At 39.9% G+C, this 24,553-nt stretch overlaps 1 protein-coding gene across 1 annotated transcript in view; it reads right to left on the reverse strand.

Moving 5' to 3' along the window:
- LOC126484424 (eukaryotic translation initiation factor 3 subunit H) overlaps nt 1-23,693 on the reverse strand; it is a 35,603-nt gene extending 11,910 nt beyond the window's left edge. Inside the window, exons 1-4 of the mRNA XM_050107938.1 lie at nt 23,529-23,693; nt 18,852-19,005; nt 8,302-8,469; nt 6,699-6,948 (exon numbers count right to left, since the gene is read on the reverse strand). Coding sequence (XP_049963895.1) covers nt 6,699-6,948; nt 8,302-8,469; nt 18,852-19,005; nt 23,529-23,588 — 632 coding nt within the window. The 5' untranslated portion in view covers nt 23,589-23,693. The remainder of the gene's footprint in view (nt 1-6,698; nt 6,949-8,301; nt 8,470-18,851; nt 19,006-23,528) is intronic.
- Nucleotides 23,694-24,553: the final 860 nt, after the last annotated feature.

The raw sequence follows: 24,553 nt of genomic DNA on the forward strand, positions 1-24,553 counted from the left end.
TTTGGCGACATCACGGTGAACGCCCATTGGAAGCATGTATTCGTCATCGCCATACTGGTGTATCACCCGGCGTGATGGTATGGGGTGCCATTGGTTACAAGCCTCGGTCACCTCTTGCTCTCATTGACGGCACTTTGAACAGTGGACGTTACATTTCAGATGTGTTAGGACCCGTGGCTCTACCCTTCATTCGATCCCTGCGAAAGCCTACATTTCAGCAGGATAATGCATGACCGCATGTTGCAGGTCCTGTACGGGCCTTTCTGGATACAGAAAATGTTCGACTGCTGCCCTGGCCAGAACATTCTCCAGATCTCTCACCAACTGAAAACATCTCGTCAATGGTGGCCGAGCAACTGGCTTGTGACAATATGCCAGTCACTACTCTTGATGAACTGTGATATCGTGTTGAAGCTGCATGGGCAGGTGTACCTGTACACACCATCCAAGCTCTGACTCAATGCCCAGGTGTATCAAGGCCGTTATTACGGTCAGAGGTGGTTGTTCTAGGTACTGATTTCTCAGGATCTGTGCACCCAAATTGCGTGAAAATGTAATCACATGTCAGTTCTAGTATAATATATTTGTCCAATGAATACCTGTGTATCATCTGCATTTCTTCTTGGTGTAGCAATTTTAATGGCCAGTAGTGTATTTTTTTAAACAATAACACAGGAAATTGATTACTTCTGAGAGACCACCATTGTTTTAGTTCTCATTCAAATTTACACGCATTATAGGCACATATACAAATGTTTATCTACTAAATGCAATCACTGAAGTTGTTTCAATAGTGTCTGGCTTCACTGACCTCCTCCTGCCACAACTAAATTGTACACTGAGAAGTATCTCTCCACATCCATGCTGTTCACAGGTGCCTACATTGCAGATAAAGCAGCTCTTCCCAATTCATTGTTTTTAAGGTTTCCACAGAGTAGAAGTTGCACTATATCAGGTTTCTCATCACATCTCAAACAGTTAAATATGTGTCAATGGAATGACTAATAAGCTTAAAAAACTGTCAGATGGAATGTTTTCAAAATGTGGAACCTTTTTTGTTATATTAAAAGCAGATTCATTCAAATATAGCTTTGCACCACAAACTGCAGCACTAAGAGCTCGCCAATGTTTTTGTAAAAGTATAGTTTGATCTGAAAGCAACTTCTCATAGCAGCAGATGCTTTCTGTGCCTCATGGTAAAGTGTGTGAAAACAACAGTGCCTGTTGAAATGCAACCTTCACAATTTCCTTTCAATAATTTTTTTGCTCTCAAGTTCCTCGCACAACAAATATGCAAGAGGGCAAGTTGTGTCTTCCAGTGTTGTCACTAAACTGACAACACTAGCACATGTATCACTCACAAATTTGCAGTGCAAGATAACAATCTGATGCAGCTTAATTTTTCGAATGACCAAGAATGAGCTCAACGGCAGCATTTCTGTCTACTAAAGATCTGAAAAATTTGATAATTGCTGGTAAGTATGTCCAAGTACTGCACTGCATGGAGCCAAGAATTCAATCTCATGGGAAAAAGTTTTTTTCGTAAATTAAGAAATTTCTCTTGAAGGAACTGAAGGTGCGCACTTTGTTTTTGCAGGAGTGCAGAAATGGCATTTTTACCTTACTGAAAATGAAAATTAGTTCCTTTAGTTCTTTCATCAAGCTGTCAACAACAAAGTTAATTTTGTGTATCCAGCATTTGAAATTTATTACATGGTCTCTGATCAATGTTTCAAGTGCTTCAAAACAAGATCCCATGTATGCAGCAGAGTCTGATACTAAACCAACAGCATTTTCCAATTTAATGCTGTAGTCTTTTAGGGCGTCCACTTTGGCCTGACCACGAGTACCTCTGTTGCAACATTTAAAAAGTTGCAGGAAGTCAGATACAGTTTCTGTTCTGATGTTGCAGTCATTGTCCAATATAAAACTGCAGATACACACCTTCCATTTTTGTCATAAGTTTCATCGACAATAATCGCACCAGGAACATCCTTCTAAGCATCTTTGATTTCTTCTTTTATTTCATTATTGCATTGTCTGACATTCTGGACGAAGTCCACTGGATATACAACCAACACCGAGTACATATCTATTTAAAAATGACCTAACTTCACAAATATCTAGTTTAGTAAATAGGATGTTTGCCATTAAACATATTTTAACTATATCGTGGTGCATGGATTCAGTATCAGTTTTCATTTTTTTGGCATTTTCAAACATCTCGCCAAATAGCAGCCTGCCATTTAGATGAAATTCCACTGCAGCCTCTTTTGTCAGGTGACTGGCACTTTTAATGTGTTTTCTAAATTGTTCTCCTCCCAGTCCAGTTTCACATTACAAAAGCAACAAACAAAAATTTTTGTTGTGAACATAAAAGCCTTTTTGTTTCTTACAGGCAGCGCATTTCTGCTGCAAACTGAATTGATGCCTACCCATTTCTAGCACTACAATCACTTCACAACATTCGTGATTAACAAAGCACTACACCATAAAGGTTAATTAAGATTGTGCAATTCCAGTGATACCATACCTAAACTTGAGTATAAAGTCAAGATTGTAATTTCCATTGTTGTTAATGAAAAGATAGATACATAATATTTATTTAATCAATGGAAAATCCATTAAAATCTAGGAACATCTTCATGAACAATATGGATACAGAACCTTCTGAACAGTAGCTGAAACAAGAAATAGAGCCAACAGGTACCCAACTGGAGGGGAAACTTGGAGGAACCTCAACAGATTACAAACACATGTTGCACCAATGAAAATAAAGCTTTCAGGTGGTAGTTAAAAGATGATGGTGACATTTTCTGTAACTGTGTAGAGGTGCAGGATATCATATACACATTAGATTGTCCCATCAGCACTTAGAAGTACATCATCCAAGATCTGTGGCTGGGAAACAATGTAGCTATTGACGTTTCCCAATACTGGGCCTAAAACTTTAGAAGATACAAAAAGGATCAGAGACCACGGCAGAATATTTGCTCTGACATGAAAACTTGAAGTAAAGAAATGTTCCATTAAGATATTTGTCTGTAGCGTAGAGGCTGACCACAAATAGCTCCTTCATGTTACTCTTCAACTACACTTCATTATACAAGATTTGTAAGTAGGTCATCTGCAACTGAGAGGCACGATAATTAAGAGAAGTCTACTTCAGCTGTGCTAATATTCAAACCACAACTGATTTCGAGATTTTAAAATCTCATCTTCAGGTGTATCAAATTATAGTATTTGGTAACTCCGAACATCCAGTCAGGCCAGTCAGTGCAAGAGTTTCACACACACACACACACACACACACACACACACACACACACACACACACACACGGACATTACGTTTTTAGGCCAGTTTCATCTTTGGGGGTCATTTATCTTTTTTTCTAGTACTGTTAACATGCAATGATTAGCACTCTTGCACTGACCAGCCTGATCACATGTTAGGTATTACCAAATACTATAATTTGACACATCTGAAGACGGGATTTTAAAATCTCAGAACTGCTCGTGATTTCAATAAATATTAGTAGAACTGAAGCAGATTTCTAAATTAATTATTGTGCTTCATTAGTAGCTAAATGCTTTACACTTATGGGCAAAGTATAGAAATACATATCCTTGAATAATGGTAGTTCTTACACCAGAAACGATTTTCTAAATTGGAAAGTTGTTTGAAAGAAGTGACAGATCAAAATGGCTCTTTGTAAAACATTTATAAAGGCAATGTAATGCTCTGTGGAAAGAGCACGAGTTGTAAAACATGTACTCTATATTATGTTGTTTTGTATTTTTTCACAACCACAAGGGGCTCCTCACATTAGATCTACAAAATAAATACTGCATATAATTTGAAGTCTGAGGTGTAAGAAAAGGCAAGTAAAAGAAAATACATTCAGAGATTTAGGTTTCCAGAACACTACCAACACATTTACCATTTACTAATAAAATGAAGTACAGTTAGTTCCCTTAATCTCCAGCCTATTTTTGGTTTCTATTTTCTATTTATTTCTGGTTTCTTCTCCACATATAAGAGACAATAAAAACATTACAAAGGTTTGTAAATAGACCTTTTGTTTTCATGTTTGTATGAATGGAACTGGAAGAAGCTCTAACAGTGGTTACAACAGGAGGTACCCTCGGCCAGGTGTTTCACAGTGGTTTGCAGAGTATAGATGTACTGCATTTTGACGATACACAAAAAGATGATGTACTATGACCAAAAACTGGTGATTTATTAAAATGCGTCCACTCCCTATCAAGATCCTCATTTTATAAATGCATCACTATTTTCTTAATCACTATATCAGGAGTTACGGGGACCCACACACAGAATTTTATTTGTACTGTGACAAAATTTTCAAGCACACCGCTGTCTTTGTTGATTGAATGATGTAAGGATATCTATTTCTTTTAAAATCACTTATGACTTTGTATACATTATGATTTTAGCAAATACTTGCAAAGTGTGTGTTTTTTATGTTTCAGGTTATGACTGAATGAGTTGGTGCGTTGATTAGCACACTGGACTTGTATTCAGGAGAACAATGGTTCAAATCCATGTCCGGCATGGTCCCTTTGACAGTGCATGGCTGATTTCCTTCGCCATCCTTCCCTAACATGAGATTGTGTTGCACCCCTAATGACCTCGTTGTTGATGGGATGTTAAACACTAAGTTCCTCGTCCTCCTCAGGCTGCAAGTGGGGACCGTAATACAGCCAGTATACCTCACTATAAGCAAACAACTGCTGTACCAGTTGGAGCAACAACGTTAGTTGATGGCCAGAGACCAGTAGACAATACTGCTGTTTTGTTTGGAGTCCTGCATCAATTATTATTTTTTTAACTGTGCAAAGAAACGAAATGAAAACCTTTTGAAATGTTCAGTTTTCATGTTGTACCTACTAGAGAAAATTCTCTGTTTGGGAAGATGGTATAACTGTGATTAAGACCAACTCTTAAATGCAATCTTTAATTATTGTGATGACTGGAGAAAGTGGAAATGAATATTTTGTTGGCACAGTGGTACAATTAAACTACACTGTCTAACAAGTTTATTTGATAAACAATTACCATATCTCAAAGAAGCTTTAAGGAATATTTAATGAAAAATATTTCATATAATTATGGAAAGTGAAACAACTATATTATCTAGATAAAACTGAGGATAAAATACCAGTACATTCACAATTAAAAAGGGGACAGATGACTGCTTGACATGAAATAATGGGTGATCAAGCCACTTCGTGACACATTAAAATCTCACTACCTATATTTTGGGAAGAATTCTACATGTCACACACGATCTTAAAACATGAACCACACTTGCCTCATCATCCCATAGGAGACCCATATCAGCTCTCCGGTGATCATATAAAACACAATTAATTAACATGTCATCAACAGCTGTGTCCCACATCTGTACACACCAGTGGCTCCTCACAATGTAAAAGAAGTGATATGTCAATGGGTAATGTCCAGCCTAAGTCTTGTAAGGGCTACTTCTACAGCTCAACATGGTGGGAAGGAGGTAAGCCACTGTCACACTGAAGATTTTACAGAACACAGCTTATTATTCCTCACTTTGAGCCACTGAGCTTCCCATCAATACACAGTCTTCTTGGTCACAAATGAGGTAAGATCCTGCAGGTGACTAAACAGTGGGCAGGAGGTGGAAGGGAGCAAGCTTCCTCGGCAGCCCTATCAGAGAGTTTGTTTCCCCAGAATCCCTATGTGCCCTGGAACCCAGCGAAAATTATTTCCTTGTTCTACATATGCAAGAGAAGGGGAGTTTCCTGCACTCGTTGCACCATCCGATATGCTGGGTACATCTGACAAATAGCGAGAAGGGCACTGTGGGAATATGAGCACATATGGAATTTTTTGTCATGACATTGTCTCATCTGTTCTAGGGCCCTAACAAGAGCAAACAATTCCCTAAGTTATAAACAGTTGGTACATTATGCTATGGCAAATTGTGCGACTTCAAATGACGATTTAACAGGAACATCAGCACCAATTACATATGAAACAATTTTACTTCTCAATCAAAAAACAGCCAAAATTCTAACCACCCTTGTCGTGGAATAAAAGAATTGAAATTTACATATTCCTGTTACAGGCAGCATTCGCAATCTACTAAACTATTCCAGAATGAGATTTTCACTCTGCAGCGGAGTGTGCGCTGATATGAAACTTCCTGGCAGATTAAAACTGTGTGCCCGACCGAGACTTGAACTCAGAACCTTTGCCTTTCGCGGACAAGTGCTCTACCATCTGAGCTACCGAAACACGACTCACGCCCGGTACTCACAGCTTTACTTCTGCCAGTATCTTGTCTCCTACCTCCCAAACTTTACAGAAGCTCTCCTGCGAACCTTGCAGAACTAGCACTCCTGAAAGAAAGGATATAGCGGAGACATGGCTTAGCCAACAGCCTGGGGGATGTTTCCAGAATGAGATTTTCACTCTGCAGGAGAGCTTCTGTAAAGTTTGGAGGGTAGGAGATGAGATACTGGCAGAAGTAAAGCTGTGAGTACCGGACGTGAGTCGTGCTTCGGTAGCTGAGATGGTAGAGCACTTGCCCGCGAAAGGCAAAGGTCCCGAGTTCGAGTCTCGGTCGGGCACACAGTTTTAATCTGCCAGGAAGTTACTAAACTATTGTTTAAAACCAATATAGTGTTACTTACGCTGTTCCCAAATCAAGAAATTTGGTTCCTTCTTCCTCCGGTATCATTTCTGCCAACTCTGACAACATAATATTTGTCAAGTGAGAGTTTTTAATTACAATTCGTACTTCTGTAAATAAACTTTCATAACCTATTTTCAGGTTCCGTAAAACTTCTGGGGTGAATTCATTTTCTTTATACATTTGAATAGCTTGAGGAGTTAATCTATATGCTTTCAGAGCTAAGAATCCACGTGCTGTTTTCTGGGTATCTATAGAGACAAAAACAAAACAAAAAATAAAATTTGTACAAAATGAAAACATTAATATAACAGTAAAAGAATCATGGAAGTAGCCACACTAGCACAACTAAATAATGCATAACACACAGAAATACTGAACAGCAGAGGTGTGGTTGGTTACTTTGTGTGGTTGTTTTGGGGTTTATGTTCTTCAATTAGGAAAGATGTGGTAACTTGAAAACTAGTGAAGCCTCTGCACTGTTATGTATTTCTAAGCACCATGTACTATACAATAAGGGAGCCCCTTTCCTGTTTTTGTACATTGTTTCCGCCTATGAATATACATCACAGAATCACAATTTAGGTAACATTAAGTGAACATTTCTTTTACTATAATGACATCAAAATCATGGACTTTTTCATACCACAGTATGGCTGCATCTCTTGCTAATAAATTAACATTTCTCTCCTTAGTTACATATTCACTTGTGCAGTATGGGTTGCTTACCAGATAGGATTGACAGATGACAAAGAAACCACAGAAGGGCATCTTATTTTGTAAAATCATAAATAGGGGAGTATGTCATCAAAATGAGCCACGTGTTAGGGTGGCAATCCTTAAAGGCGTTTTTCAACGCAGAGAGACCGCTTCAGGAAATTTAAATCACAAACTTTCTCATCTGAGTGTGAAAGTATTTATTGCAGCCAACCAACATAGGGTAAAATGATCATTGTAATAAAATAAGATAAATCAGAGCTTTTACAAAAAGATTTAAGTGTTAATATTTCCCGCCCGCTATTTGCGAATGGAACAGAAGAGAAATAGACTGAAAGTGGTTTGATGATCTCTCTGCCAAGCACTTTAGTGTGAATTGCAGAGTAGTCATGTAGCTGTAGATATTCTTAACGCCCCTCTTCTTGCTCATATGCTTGGGACATATTTAGTTTCCGTAACATCGAGAGTACCTCCATATAAAAGGAAATCCAGGTTTAAAACCATTAGCAGCCCAAATTAACACACTAGATCTCATTTAGTAAAATGTACCCTGTTCCTCACCAAATTTCTTCACTCCTGATCCAGCAGTTTTATTACCTGTATTACCTATATAAAATTCTTTAAACTGACTAGTTATAAATATCCCTCCCCCCTTTCCCTTCTTTCTTGCTATAACAACTTACATGTGAAAACAACACACCTCTGGATTATATAAAAGCTTACTTATTGATCATCACAGTGACAATGAGAAAAATAATAATAGCCAATTACTTGATCGTATCACTCCTGATTGATGAAAATTTACGTACTTTTAAACCTAAGCTCCTGCTGCTGCAAAGAGAGGAGAGAATAATAATAATAATAATAATAATAATAATAACACTGACCATAAATGACAACAACTGACTCTTCAATAGATGTCTGGTAGTGGTACTGGGATTCCAGAAGGGGAAGACTTAAAAAGTTCCCCACATCAGCACTCTGGTACCAACCAACATGGAAATGATCAACATTTACTCTCCGCAGTTGACGCATCATGGCCAGCTGGTATTCCTCTGTAAAATAAAAGGTTACAAAACTGAAATGCATTGGTCAATGCTACTTGTGCTGAGAGACAGTATTCTGGCCACTACGAAGTACTTAACATTCGATTTTAAGAAAATTATTTGGTGAAAAAATTTGACTTTTGCACATCTTACAGTCTGATATGTTTGCTTGATAAAGGACTGAATTTCTTTGTTATTCATCTTAGTAACTGTGCTGCATCAAATTAAGTAAAACATTGCACAAAATTTTAAACACTTTGCAGAGGTAAAAGTGCACTGAATAAACTTTGTGAATGGTTGACTTTGCTCACACACTGCTACGTATGAATGAAATGTCCATTCGATATCAACATTTTATTCAAAACTGAGAGCAGGACAACCTCTCATTTCATTGGTTTTTATATCTGGCAGAGGGTCACTTCGGCACACCCCTTTCCATCCCTAGGCATCAGGAATCGTGTGGTAATAACAAACATCATTTTTCATAAATGGTTTAACTTTTTTTTTGCAAATGGCAGTGCCCAAAGAGGGAAGTATGCGGTATAATAAACACTTAAAACTCTTATCTGTAGAGATATGGAAGAAACTCATCCACAGCTGTGAGAGGGTCAGCAGAACAGGATGCATAAACACATCAACAGTGCTTACGGAAAACCCAGAGCCCACATTTAAACACATCCTCAGCACCAGGGATGCAGTGGACCATGACGAATTAACTCATCCACAGCAGTCAAAGGGTTAACATTAGCATGCCATTGTGTGCGCAACTCCATTCTGTACGTCAGCAAAAATACTACTTAATTATGATCATCTCACTGACATGCAAACTCTCTTGTATGCCCATATGCTATTCATAAACAAACTCACCAGATCTGATTATTATCCAATATGTAAATAATTCAGGAGCAAAGGACACCACTCACCAAATAGTAGAAGCACCAAGTTGTCTACTTTAGTTCCAAATTATTTACGTTCTACCAAGTCTTTCCTTGCCATATTATCCAGTATTGCTCAATGTTCCACATGGCTACTAACATTTCCAGTCATAATCACCGACATGCACAAAGTTCGATAGTAAGGAAACCACCCGATTATTACCAAGACAACAGTAGACATCTCTGTCAGTGACAGCAAGGAGGTGACAGCAGCCAAGCGCCAGTGCAGCACTACTGCACAGGCACATTCAGCACCTGGCTCTGCATGAACTCACTTTGTCACTGAACTGTGCTATGGCTTTCTTGCCGCATGGCACCCAGAACATTGTACTTGCATTATTTTCTCTTGTACCTGTAATTCAAAAATATTTGTCCTAGCAGTGACTGTGCATTTTATGTTGAGAGTTGCAACATAATTAATGATGGTCATGGGCATTATTTGGTGTTTGTTTCACAACCATGGACCTTGTTACACCGTACTACCTCACCAGGTGTGTCGATGAAAGTTGCACTCTGGCAGTTTCTTCAACACCACTTATAGGGACAGAAACATCATAAGACCTGTTGTCTGCACTACTTTCCTACCCATCAACTACAAATCTCCAGCCATTTCCACCGTACGAGTTGACAGAGGAGTGGAGGACTTATGAGAAATGCCACCAACAGCTTTCCACCTCTTTCCAAGTAACAGATCAAGGCATAATCAAAGCCCTTTTCCGTCATGGATCTCACCAAGTACATATCAGCTTTAGTGCAAACTGGCCCTGCTCAATGTGTTTTGCTCTGTACCTACTTTCACAGTCAGTCACTGCCATGTCACTGCATCTCATGGAGTTTTATCAGCATCATAAACAGCCAAATCCATCCTATCATAGGTGGGTAGGTGAACCACAGGGACTCAGTAGAAAATGCCATTGTTACTTCTGTACATAAGGAATCTTATGCCTAAGTGATTATTTGGGAGGGGGGACACTCCGATAAGGAAGTGCAGCACGAAGCTTTACAGTCTGCTGCACCTTTCCAAAACAGCTCAACCCTTTGAAATCTTCCGGACTGCAGTACAGTGATTAGAGATTGGAGGTGAGGGAACAGCTATCATTTAAGACCCAGAAAATAAATCGGACCAAGCCGAAGTAGCAAATGTGGAATCACAGAGAGCAAACACCACCACCTTTTGATCTGGTCTTGGAAACAAGGAAAGCAATCTTGCCCCCCCCCCCCCCCCCCCCCAACAGGCGCATGTTTCCTGCCATGTCTGGAATGTTTTTGAACATGCAAGAGACGACTGCCCCGATACGCCAGGCATGGCATAAGGAAGGGCATTTGTCAAGCTCAGGATAAATGACACCATGGCAGGACTGGCTGGACAATTAATGTGATTTCTTTGAAATCCTCCAACCTGGGAGTGCCCCCTTAGAAACTGTTCAAAAGTTCAGCAACAGGTCAATACGAGCACCTCAGCATCACTGTTTAACTTCAAACATACTTCTGTTTCAAGAATTGGATGACCTCAGAAGGAAATTTTCTCTGGAGGGCTTGGCAAAATGAGGGATTTTGTGGCTCACATCACTTTAAAGGTTCAGCACACCTACTCGTCTTCTGTATGTGGCCTGTACCCGATGCATCGCAGGATGCCATCAAAAACGAACTAGACAGGTTAATGACCATGAACATCATTGAGCCCATGTCTGTGAGTGGATGGGTGACACTGTTAGTTATTGTAAAAAAACTGATCAGGAAAACTGCACTTGAGTAGAGATATTAAGGCTAGCATTAATTTTCTGTCAGATTGACATATATGCCATACCAAAACCTAATGTACTTTTATCGGCACTTGTTGGTAGAGTGCATTTTTCAAAAACCGATATCGTTAAAGCTTATTTGCAGCTGCCTTTGGACGAAGAATCACGAAGTACTTGCAGTCAACACGGCGCATGGGTTCTATAGGTCCAAACTTTTAGTTTTCTAGATGACCAGTGTCCCAGCCATTCTTCAAAGATTCCATGAACAACTGCTGCAGGGTGTCCATAGATGCATTAAATTACCTCAATAACACCATGCTAAAAGTGTCCTCAAAGGTGGAACACTCAGGACAGCTGCAGCAGTTGTTAAACACCCCCCAGTCTTCAGGCTTCAAAGTCAACTCAGAGATGTCAGTTTGCTTTCAACCGTCTGAGGAATACCTATAGAATGTTATCTCCTGTGACAGTATTCTACCCACACAGAAGCTGGTTGAAGCTGTTCTCAAGCTTCCTTGCCCTGGAAATACAAACAAGCTCCAGTCTTTCTTGGAGAACATCACTTATTATGAGAAATTCGTACTTGGTTTGGTGCCAATTGGGCACCTACTAAATGATTATGGAAAAAGGGCATCCCTTTTGTCTGGTCAGAAGTGTGTCAGCAGGCTTTCAGGACTCTGAAGAAGCCCTAGTATCCACCCTGACTTTCTACATTTAAACCAGTAAAAAAAAGTTGGCAGCGGAGAGACGGCCTCTGAATGGGGCCTGGTGACTGTTCTGGTTCAGAGACGCAGATGGATGGCAACATCCAATCACTTTTGCATCAAAGATGCAAAATGTCACACAAAAGAGATTATCATAAACTTTCGATTATGTTTGTGCTGAAAGGAGTTTTTGAATTTCCTCTACAGATCATAAGCCATTACTCTCCCTCTTCAGTCCATCAGCAAAGCTCGTTGAGAGGTCTGCCTATTGCCTTCAGTGCTGGGCACTTTTTCTCAGCAGGTATTATTACGAAATTCACTTCCATAATACCACAGAACACACCAACACAAATGCCCTTTCATGTCTCCCAATGGGATCTGACCAGGAGTTTGACCAAGACGAAATTTTGTGCCTCCACTAGGACAATGAGGCTCAGCAGGCAGGATATGCGCTTCCTATCATGGCAATCTATGAGACAGCAGTTATGGCTAAAGACAACACTTTACAACAAGTGTGGTGGTACATCCAACAGTGCTGGTCGTCCATATTTTTGGTAGGGATTCCCACCTGTTGTGCCACCATTTTTACTTTTGCCACTGACCATCCTGGTGGATAGAATTATCCTCCTCACTAATGACCAGTAGTCTCTCCGGGTGATCACACCAGAACTTGTGCCTAACAATCCCACAGCTTCTACACGAGGAACATTGGGGCGACTCATGCCAAACTGCTTGCCCAGTGCCATGTTTACTGGCCAATCTTGTTCGCAGTAGTTTTCAGTGTGAGCAACAGTAGGCAGCACCTGGACAGATGTTCTCTGTCTGGCTGACGCCCTCCTGCCCATGGGAGCAGGTACATGCAGATTTTGCGAGGCCCTTCTCAGATACAACCTGACAGACTGTAATTGATGTGTACTCCAACCTTCCCTACATGGTCAACTGTTGGTCCACATGTGCAGAAGCTACAGTCACTGCTCTTGGCAGGATTTTTGCTGTAGAATGTCTTCCTCTAATGCTCCATTAGCCAGTTTTCAGCGAATTCTGCAGCCACAATGGCATTCACCATTGGCATTCACCACCTGCTGTAATGACCTTTCCATCCCCAGTCAATTGGCAAGACACAGATGTGAAAGTACATATCTGATGTTTCTCCTGATGAGACTTACTATTTTTTAAGTTCATGCAGGTCAACTAGGGGAGAAGAGCCCAGCAGAACTCCATGACCATCAGTCCCACATGCTTTGCCACTTCACGTTGCCAACACCTGGCGACATCTCCCGGTTTCAACCTGGGCACCCGCACGTGAGTGTGGGGGTTCAGACATCAGGACAGGTGGATTCCAGTAATTGTCTGCCAGCAGCGAGGCCACTGTATGTTCACTTTGGACAAGGGGGACCACATGATGATGTGCCATCAAAATCAGCTTTACCTATGGGAGGGGACATGGCCTCTCCCTCCTTTGGATCCTCCAGCAGTTGCCTGCCATGACATTGCAAATGCCTTTATCCATCTTCCGTCACATCCTCTGCTTCCTTCTCTCCTGCTCCCGCCTTCGCCTTCTCCACCCTGTGTACCACCCGCAATCCCACTCTCATCTTCCTCTGTTTGTAGGCCTGAGATGGACTGGATGTTTGCAGACAATCTGGCTGCCTCTGCCTCTACTGTTCCTTCTGTGCCAAGAACTGTCATGGACATGATGTGGCCTCCACTTCTTACAGTTTGAGCACAGTGACACTGACCATGCTGTGGGGTGGGAACGTTCCAGCCAGACATTTCTATCTGGCATGATTGTGAGCTGGTCAAGCTGGAGAGGCCATCTAATGTCCTCAATGACATCAGCCTGGTTCAGGAGACTGGTGGGATGAGCAGCCAAGCACAAGTCACTGCACTGAGATGCAAACTGTCACTCCCAGATGGTAAAAGGAAGTGGTAACCACCAGATCACCTAGGCTTCGGACGCCAGCTTATGTATCCATCATCAGTCACTAGGAAGTGACAGGATGGCTGAGTGACAGCACACAACTACGGCACAGGTGCTTTCAGCAGCACCTGCCTCGCACACCTATGTAGGTGAACATAAATCAGGGCATGCTATAATTCAGCTCTAGCTCCAAGTGCAAGTCACTTTGTCTCTGAACTGTTATGGTTTTCTTGCCACATCACATCTTGAAGATTGTACTCTATTCTCTCTTGTACTTGTGATCCAAAAATATATTTGTCACAGCACCGATCGTGTGTTTTTATCTTGTGAGTTACAACATATAGCGAGTAGTAGTTCAGTGCTCACACAAGGTGAATATTTCAAGTTCATGCATCCTTCCATAATATTTCATTTTGATACCTCACTAGGCTTGAATCATATTAATTACATTTAAGGGCGTGCATATTTTGTGCCATAAGGAATTATTTGCCATATAGTTACATTATTTTTAATTCAACTGGATACTGTGTCACTGATACATGGTACAGGACACATCACACCACTGACAGAAATGATTCCAACAGAATAAAATGTGGTAAAATACTGCACCTGTTGATACCACCCATTTGCTGTGGCCATGGTATAATAATGGACACAAAACATTCACCAAAATCCAGCATGCATAAAATACATACAACCAAATGAATCAGTTTGTCACCAGATATTGTGTACACTGGCTTCACCAACTCAAAACAAGACTTACCTTACTACTAAACCTAGGCACCAGGTAACACTACAACTAGGTATTTCTTCACAACTAATACTTTGTATTTATATTTGTTGGCTTGACCAACCCACAACCAAACTGTCACCTTTGAACATAGATATCATGCTATACCACAGGTAAGTCAGCCAATTTTAATTTATTTAGCTATATTATAGTCTACACAGTCAAAAGCTACTGTCTTATCACAGATAAGAGAGAATATATGTTTTAAACAATCAATACCATGACCATGTTGTCACAATTGACAATTTTGACAGACAAAATGTGATCCAAGGATTCTGCTTATAAGAACTGGCATCTTAATCATTAGGCTACCTGAACATCCCACCAGGTGTTTGACACTTTTGCCACTTATGATTTAATGCACATGTAGTGCATTAATTTCATCCTCATCAATCCATTCATTAACTCCCATTTCAAATAAGTTCTTTTCTTCTGCAAGTTACAAGATGCCTCCATTAAATCAGCTGGCATACAAAATAAAAAATGAATTTAAAATATTCAACCAATGTTCCATTTCTTCAGGTGTTCCTATACAGGGCGTATACACGGACAAGGAAAAAAAATTCCCAGATTTTCTAGTTAAAAATACAAGTTTTCCACATTAAGACAGCATACTTTCCCTCAGAACTGTGAAACTTGTCAATCCTTCGAATGATGAAGGTTTTATACATCAGCTTAGAACTTGCCGGCACTCAAAAAAAAGTGTTTTGGAAAGACCTCTGATGTGTAGCAAGATGCACACTGCATATTTTCATATTTAGAATGTATAAATTCAAATCTGAATTTCACTGTTCCACCAAATACAGCTTGTTAGTATCCGAAGTATTTAAATCGAGATTTCAGTGCACTTTTGAAAGCCCATCGTAGCTCATATCACTTGATCTCAACAACCGACGACAGCAGATATCCAGAGCATAGGGCACATGATGCAATCAGCCAGTAATACCATCACTGTTACATAGTGCGAACACACAAATAGGAAATGTTAATGGTTTAAATTAATATACATTCTGAAGCTACAAGAAGAGCTAAGCTCTCACATATGATATTAGTCTTTTTTTGCATGTGCTGCACTTTAAGATACATCACACAAACGTACCAGTAAAATTTCAAATAATAACGCAACTGTCTAATTTTCTGGGCTCAAAATTCTTCTAATTGGCTGATCCTCAAAGCGTTAAGTTTTAAATGAGCATCAAACACATTGTGATTTAAGGAATTAATTGCACATAGGTTCACTTCAGCAGCTGCCCGAGAGCTCCAGGAAACACACAGTATTGTGCGTGCACAGCTACAATGACATAGGAAGCCAGTATGTTGGTACGTGTACATAGCATTACGAGATCTTCCATTAAGTTGTAAAAGAAACAGGACATCAGAGGATACTCCAAGAGCATCAAAATTTCATAGCCCATACTAAAATGCATAATTTGGCTTAAAAGTGCATATTCATAAGTCCAGATTCACACTGAGGCTGGCCTCAATCTGATATTAAACTTTTCACTGTGGTTTTCAGGATGCAAATTTTCTTGGAGTACCAGGACTGTACTATTTCATGTTGGTTCTTTATTACAGCATAACACCATACACACCAGAAGATGAAAACATGCACTTGAAATTCAGTGAACAGCTGAAAATAGCTGATAATGTGGAATGAAACACTTCATTTCAAATAAATTGACTGCCTCTGCAGAAAGGATTAATAAAAGCCAAATTTATTTGGCAAATCAATAAGAATAACTTCATTGCTCTGGAAGGCAATCAATGCTCAACTGCCAAAAATCATAGGAATAAAATATAGTTAAAAAAACCGAAACTAACATCATATTTTAATCTTCCTTAACTATGTGAATGTATTTTAATTAACTTGACAGCTCCTGACCACAGAAATCCATTTTGTTTTCTTTTGATGTGAGTTCTGTAAATGAAGAGGAAATAATAAAATCATTAAAAGTAAGCAAGGGTCACATGACATGACAACCCCCCCCCCCCCCCTCCCCCAACAACAATTCAGACTGCTCTGCACTCGTGCACATCTGGCAGCTTGGGCATGCCAGAATAAAGTTTGCCAGGTAGGATCTGGTTGCTTGTTGCTACTGCCCATACAGCTACAATTCAAGTGACCAGAAGTGGGAGAAGGTACCCTCATACGCGACTTGACTGCACATGTGCATGAGCCTGCTACAACTGCTCAAACAAACCTAATGTAAACAGTTGTGACGTCACATTCATCAGAAGCAGTTTGTTGTCATGAAGTATTGCATAGTCTTAGTCCTAAAGCCTTTGACACATTTTGCTGTTGGCAGATGCTTGTGTGTGCACTGTGGTTTGTTGTAAATGCTGCATTTCCTTTGCAACTTAAGTTTTATTTTGATGTTTTTCACTCTTATTTTTACTGCCGCAATATTATTTTACTGTAGCAGGATACAGTAGAATTCTTTGTTAGGGAATCAGTTCTTATCAATCAAAATTTAAAAAATTTAACTGGAAACTAAAACAATGAAAAATTACTGGAATCCTAAAAATGTCCCATGTTTTTCCCAGATTTCAACATTGTTCTGTTATACTTCACGTGACTATTTCAGTAGTCTAAATAACTTAAGAGCTATAGTAGCTGCACTGAGTCACTGAAAGGCACACAAACATGCCTTAAAATGTTGCTAACTTTCAGATACAACACACCTGGTCAGCTGCATTATGCCAGCTGATTATACGGTGCCAGCACTTCAGCTTGACTGAGGTGAGAAGTTGTGTTGTGGAATGAATAAGGGCTTTCTATGAGACAGGGAGCAGGAGGAAGAGTTGGAGAAAGAAGGTTGATGGCTAGGAGAGACATGAAGCATGGGATAAGAATGTGGCACCTTTCTATCAACCCCATTGTCTGTTCCTGGTTCACTAATGATACTTTCATGATCTGGAGCCAGGGCCAGGACACCCTACCCTTGTTTCTCCACATCATCATCATCTCTCTCCCACCCGTTTCACTGGGACTCAGCCTATCAGGCCACCTTCCAAGACACTGACTGGTACACTGAGGGCTTCAAATATATCTCTGTTCACATCAGACCCATTAACCATCAACAATATCTGCTTTACAACAGCTATCATGCCTTCCTTTTAACCAAACAATGGAAAATCCAAGATAGAATGTAACAATTTTTTATGAGAAGGAAAATTTCTCCTCACCATATAACAGAAATGCTCTCTCTCTCTCACACACACACACACACACACACACACACACCAGCCACATGTAGACAGTGCAACTGCAGTGCCAAGAAATTCCTCACCTAACGTGCTGAAGGTCTCACTATTACCCCATTACCTATTCCACAGATAGATTTCCTGTAACATATCCTCACAACCCACTAGTCATCCTACTACCTATTAAGTAGCAGCTGCAAAGAACGCAGAAAACATTGCTGAGCACACAACGTGCTCAATTTAAATGGCTACTTTGTAAGCTATGCCTTCTGGGTCCTTCCCAAAACTAGCTTCTCTAAAATATGGAGATAGAAGTTGTCGTCCTAACACATCATTTCATCCTGTAATCCTTCTGTCCTCCATATGCTCACCCACATCCATTGCTATCCCTGTCCCATGATCTTAGTTTCACTTATCCTGCACCTAACCACTTCCCCTTCCTTTATGCCCCTCCAAGTTCACTACTGCTTGTCATCCTGCACTAAGTTTGCCAGTGCAGGTAGCTTTGCTGCATTCCTATCATGTGAAACTGCTGCCTCTTCTACCTACATTCTTGTCTAACGTACATGCTGCCTCCTTCCACCAGCCCTCAGATACACTTTCCAAACCCTCCCTGCCACCCCCTGCATTTTAAACTCTTAAGAAAGCTAGGAAAGTTACTGTTTAGGTAGGCTTTGCCAAATCAACAACTATACTACTTGGTAAGCTGTCATCTATTTATTTATTTACACCTGGACTTTCCATTATCAATTTTAGTCATTTCTATATAAAAGAGATGACCACTGACATTACCAGCTGTCTAGCAACACTAAACAGAAATCATACTCTATCAGTTTTTATTGTTTCATTACTCAACCTTTCCTTCATAAAACTTTTGTGTGGCCATTTCATTCCTATCTCCACTTACTCTCAAGAAACTTAATTTAAGATTCATCTTGCCAACTCGGCTGTTATTCACAAATAGTTTTAACTGCTCTGCCATCACACTGCCCAAATTAAAAAATAAAGGGAAAAAAAGATGTGAGGTGTTTCACATGTTTTTTCATCAACACAATAATTACTCTGGCATGTGAAACTTCCGAAACGCAAATTTCTTACCTTCATCTATGCTTTCATCATTATGTTTTGGAAATGGAAAGCAGTTTGTGATTTCCAAACGATTGTCCACGACAAGACCAAGCAATGCACCCTGCGCCACTTCCAAGTTCCTGGTGGCCTCCTCATGGCTATGTTTAATCATTTTCATAACAGCCTGAAAAATTGTGTGTACAATTAGTGCCCAGATCGTAACACACAAAGAAACTCACTGTAAAACAACAATGTACGAAATTTTGATTAAAATAATTGTACATTCAAAACTTTAATCTGCACAACAAAGCCTTAATTTTATATTCTTTTACACAACAAGAATTAGGCAGAACACATTTTTAAGACAAACATGAGACTGGCACCATGAAAACAGTTCTATAAACTTCAAGAAGGGTCCAACATCAGAAAATGCTAAACGGAAAAATAAAACCCAAACATGAAACTTAAAATTGCCCTTCATATCTGGATGCACATTACAATAGAAAAATAATAAAAATAAATAAAATTCAACTGTCCTGTTACTGTTTTGTACGACAGAAGCGAACTAAGTTGACATCCCGTACAAACACGAAACATGGTAAATTAGTTGGCAATTTTAATTTCCAAATTCAACGTCAAAATACCAGTAAACATATTCATTGCATTAACCCCACACGCCACAAACTATAAAATTAGAACTTGTTACAGTTCAAAATATTTAATTTAGCACTTTTGCTCAATGGAAATTTGGAAGGTCTGCTGACTTACGCAGGACCCGCTGTAAGGGACGAGTCATAGGTCATTAGAATATAAGACACTGTCAAGGTACTGATTGATTCTGAAGATGAATAACGTTCAGTATGATATAAGGTGAGGGATCAGCACAAGGGGTTGTCCAACATCATAATAGCCCACATTAATAATCATGAAATTGACAACTGTATCTCTAATCACTCAATGCCCACAGTGCATTATATTTTCAATTAATGACATGTTTTGAAATCCATGGACTGGTACCGTCATATCAGCCATTATTACTGACATGGTATTAAGGAGTAATACACCACCAGTTCACTCCAAATTAGAATGTATCAAGAACCAACGTCACCACAAAATCTCATGGAGACTACAGATTAATTTTTCATAATGATGGTTTCAAGGTGGGGCATAAACATAACAATGGGTCAATCGGAATATTCAGCAGGTGTCACCTTTGTCCTGCAACGCTGCTGTGTGGCATAGCTTGATGTGTTGTTAATCTTTGAATATACGTGTGTGTGTGTGTGTGTGTGTGTGTGTGTGTGTGTGTGTGTGTGTGTGTGTATGTGTGTGTGTGTGTGTGTGTGTGTGTGTGTATGTGTGTGTGTGTGTGTGTATGTGTGTGTGTGTGTGTATGTGTGTGTGTGTGTGTGAAGAAGTTTTCAAATGACACCTTTATTCTACTGAAAACCATTTTCTTGTTATTATTATTTTGCTAATGTTTTATATGTCTTTGTTAATTGGAGAAATAAAAACTGTTATAGCACGACATGCTGAAGATCTAACTTTCCTTTCCGATTCCACCCGTCGGCTTTGACCCGTGATGTAAGGCTGTTGTGGTGTGTGACGTCACGACGGCACAGAATTTAGTTTGTGAGAGTGACGTGTTTGTAGGTGTAGTTTTGATGTGATCGATGGTGCTCTCTGGTGGTGTGTTTATGTGTTGTGTGGTAGGTGATGTTTTTTGTTCAGTTTGAGTGTGTGGCGTGTTTATAGGTGGTGTATTGTTGGGGGGGGGGGGGGGGGGGGGTTGGGTTGTTTGGGAAAGGAGACCAGATAGCGAGGTCATCAGTCTCATCGGATTAGGGAAGGAAGTCGGCTGTGACCTTTCAAAGGAACCATCCCGGCATTTGCCTGGAGCGATTTAGGGAAATCACGGAAAACCTAAATCAGGATGGCCAGACGCGGGATTGAACCGTCCTCCTCCCGAATGCGAGTCCAGTGTGCTAACCACTGCGCCACCTCGCTCGGTGGGCGTATTGTTGGGGTCAGTGGTTCTCTCTGGTGGAGTGTTTATGTGTAGCGTGTTATGTGGCGTATGGGGTTCATTTGCATGGTAGCATTGCACGAGTGTGGTGTCAGTAGTGACTGTGCTTTCAGTGGAATATTTTTCAGTGAGTTAACGATTTTGGTTATGTTATGTCGACGTTATTGTAGTTTCTTTCTGTTCATTGTGTGTGAATTTTGGTAAACTGCTTTGCTTATGTCTTTGGTAGGTATGGATATGACTGACAACGTCAACAGTTTTTGGTTGTTGGTGATGATGGGGAACAGTGCATTGTCTCTAACAAAATTTCTTCAACTATTCGGATTTTTGGATGAAGTCGTGAAGTGTTCAGTGCTTCATGAAGAAATGAAACTTACTAGAGCTACAGCGTCTCAGACCAGGGACGGCTATATGTGGAGATGTCTTAAGGATAACAGGTCAAGGGAAGTGTTCGATTCCAATTTTGTTGTGTTTTTTGAGGTAGTAATGACTGGACATGGTTGTAGTTTTGGGTTTTATGATTTGCTATTGGTAGTTTCTGTTGACCTATAGAACTCAAGGGAAGTGTTCGATTCCAGTGGATATTATTTTTAGTAGATTTTGGGAAGATTGTGGTTGTTTTATTTTATCGTTTGGTTTAGTGGCGTGTGTGTATTTTTAGTTTTTTCCCACCTCAAAACCCCCAATTTCCCCCGCTTGTCCCATTAGTTTCATTATATTTTTGGAGGAATATGTGTGTGATGGTTTTTCGATCTATTTTCCTGTTTGTTGTCATGTTTGCGTAATGACATCATAGTCGCAATATGGGAGTAGTTGTGAACGGTCGTTTCCACCACATTGGTGATGTCTTTGGTCAAAGCAGACAGGTGGAATTGGACGTTTCCGATAACCCAAGTATTGTGTACTTATGAACTCTGTTAAATGTCAAAAATGTCTAAGTACAGGTGGAAATGGCTGCTTGCTGCAGCAAGGAGAGATTTGTGTGGCACTACCAATAGAAGAATCTGTGACAACTGATTAAACAGGACATGGGTGTCAGTAAGTACTCAATTATTAAATGGTGAGTGAAATTTTGGTGGGTGAGTGGTTACACATGTATCTGTTTGCAGGAAAATAAATGGGACAGGTATTTTATTTGGGCATATTGATTTTGTCTTTGATTTATAGATTGAATGGTACAGGTTTTTGTTAGTCTAAGGTTTTTGTATGAATGGTGTTTTTTAATAAGTATGTTCATAAATTTCATTTTAGCTATACAGGTAAATTTAACTTAGCAATACCAGATCATAATACCATATTATTTGATTTCTTTGCACATGTTTCATTCATGGTTGGCAGGTACTGTGAAGTTCATTTTATCTTCACTGGTAAATTGCTAAGAATGATACCAGTTGTAAGTCATAAATGGACTTATGTTTCAGATAGCCTATCGTTGTTTCGTGGGTATTGATAAATTCATTTTGGCGACATGGGTTGAGTGCACTTATCAAAATTGGCATTTTTGTGTCCCCATGCCACCCCCTGCTCTTTTCTACAGATACTGCTGTTGATTGGTATCATGGAGTGGAGTTAAACAGTGCCTTTAATTAAAGGATTTGTTAGTATGGACTTTATGTGAATGGTGTTTTGTTTAATTTCTGTATTTGTTTCATGTTAGAGGGAAAGGAAAGTGACGGCAGGAAACATTGTCCAGTTAGTCCCCAACAAATCTCATTTTCCTACTAGTACCTGATAGTTGCATACTGGTTAATGTGAAATAGCCTATATATTTTATGACTAAACTGCTGTGATTATATGTTTATTATGGTTGCATGACTGAAGTAATGCTTGTGATACTCATAGCTGCTCAGGAGTGCAATTTTTATGTCGACACAAGTCAAAGCCATCGCCCAGTATCGAACATTTCTTTATTTCCTTTGAAATGGGTCATACAGCACAATACGTAATTTTCGTCCAGTCGTAATGCAACAGGCTGAAGTAATAACACTTTAACATTAGCATATCCCTAGATTCTTGCCGAATATGCCTACATACAAATCACACACCCAATACTATGTTCAAATAACTAAATATTTACAGAATAACACAACATTTACGTTAAATGACTAATGTCAAAGTTAGAGGGTTAGTTCTCCTTTTCGTGGACCAACTTCTTTTAAAAGCCTTAGGTTTCCGTCAGGGCGCTCGGCCTGGTTAACGAATATTCCTACCGACAAAATGATTCGGAGGAAACAATACACATCAGCAACATGCACCGATAATCACGTGGACGACGTTATACAATGTCTTCTTCTGTAAGAGACTTTTATCTAACTCAGGTGTACTGAATTTACTGTATTTTCCGAGAGGTGCGTAAAATACGGCAAAATGCTTTAAATATGGCGCTAACAAAGGCAGCAAGCTACATCACGGAACAGTATGTGGCTGAAATTTTAACACCGTATCCAAACTCCTTGGCTTCCACCAGAAACTATGCGTCGGGCTTTGCTACAAAATCAGTCTGTCACCACCGCAAGGTTTCTCGGGGAGAGGGGGGTCTCCTATCACCCTCTGGTCCCATTACCTGCCCATGGACCTTATAAAATATAAAGACGAAAATTTTCTGTAGTTTTTACATTAACACACCATTCTCAAGTAACAGCTGTACTTCATATTATGTAATTAAATGAAATATTTTTTACCAAGCCATCCATCTGCACGTATGCAATCGTCGAATCTGGTTCCTGTATTCTTCTCGCCATTTTTCCTTAAGCTTAAACCAAATTATTTATACTACACAAACACACACTTGCACATAACCTTATCAAACGACACAAACTAGCCCTTCCTCCAAACCAAAGAATTCCACTCCTCCAAAGATGTTTTGTAGAAACGTAGAAGCTGTCACACTTTGGCTCTAGCCCTGACATGTATATCTCTGGAATCTATACTGGGGCCCACTCGTTTCGATGTATTGGTCATCAACTTTGAACGGTGTTGGTGTATGCAAGTTCATAAACAGAACGGAAATAAAAAGATGTAGAAATGTCGTCACCTTTCGTCAGAACTCTGACCAAGCGACCAACAGAAAATCAGAAGTGGAAGACCAATCGAAGAGCACTGTATTTCACTCTCGGGGAGGATTCTTAACTAAGATATGTTTACATAGACAATAAAATTGTCATATTGCCGACAATATATCCCGACAATGTTGCCCAGCAACTCTGTGCCCACAGAAATTATAGCCAAATGTACGGCATGTGCTGTGTCAAAACGCCTGGGTTACGTTCGCCCTTACTAGTGCTGAGCATCCTATCCGATAACTTAATAATAATACCTGGTGATTACTGTAAATATACCTATATGATGTATCAAGAAAAAAATATGTGGTATATGATCCAAGAGAGTCGATGAAAAAAAAGGTGGCGAGCGCGCGCGACATCAGCGATGCAACAACTCGCCATCGCTGGGTCCATAGATGCTGCCTGAGCGACGCACAGCAGCCGGCCGCTGTCGTAGAGAACCGAGAGCAGCAACGAATAATTAATTAATTCTCAAAAGTTGGTGTGGCGCTCAGTGTTTGTTCCTTTTAAATGGTTCCTATGGAATGACATAAAGAGTTAGTTAGTCCCTATGTAGACCTCTCACCGAGTAAGTGGATACATCGGTGTGTGTCTAGGAGTGATAGTAGAGCGACCCACTGCGTTATGTAGTGAGGCACCACAGC

This window comes from Schistocerca serialis, chromosome 6, assembly GCF_023864345.2.
Source record: "Schistocerca serialis cubense isolate TAMUIC-IGC-003099 chromosome 6, iqSchSeri2.2, whole genome shotgun sequence".
NCBI classification, from domain to species: Eukaryota; Metazoa; Arthropoda; class Insecta; order Orthoptera; family Acrididae; genus Schistocerca; species Schistocerca serialis.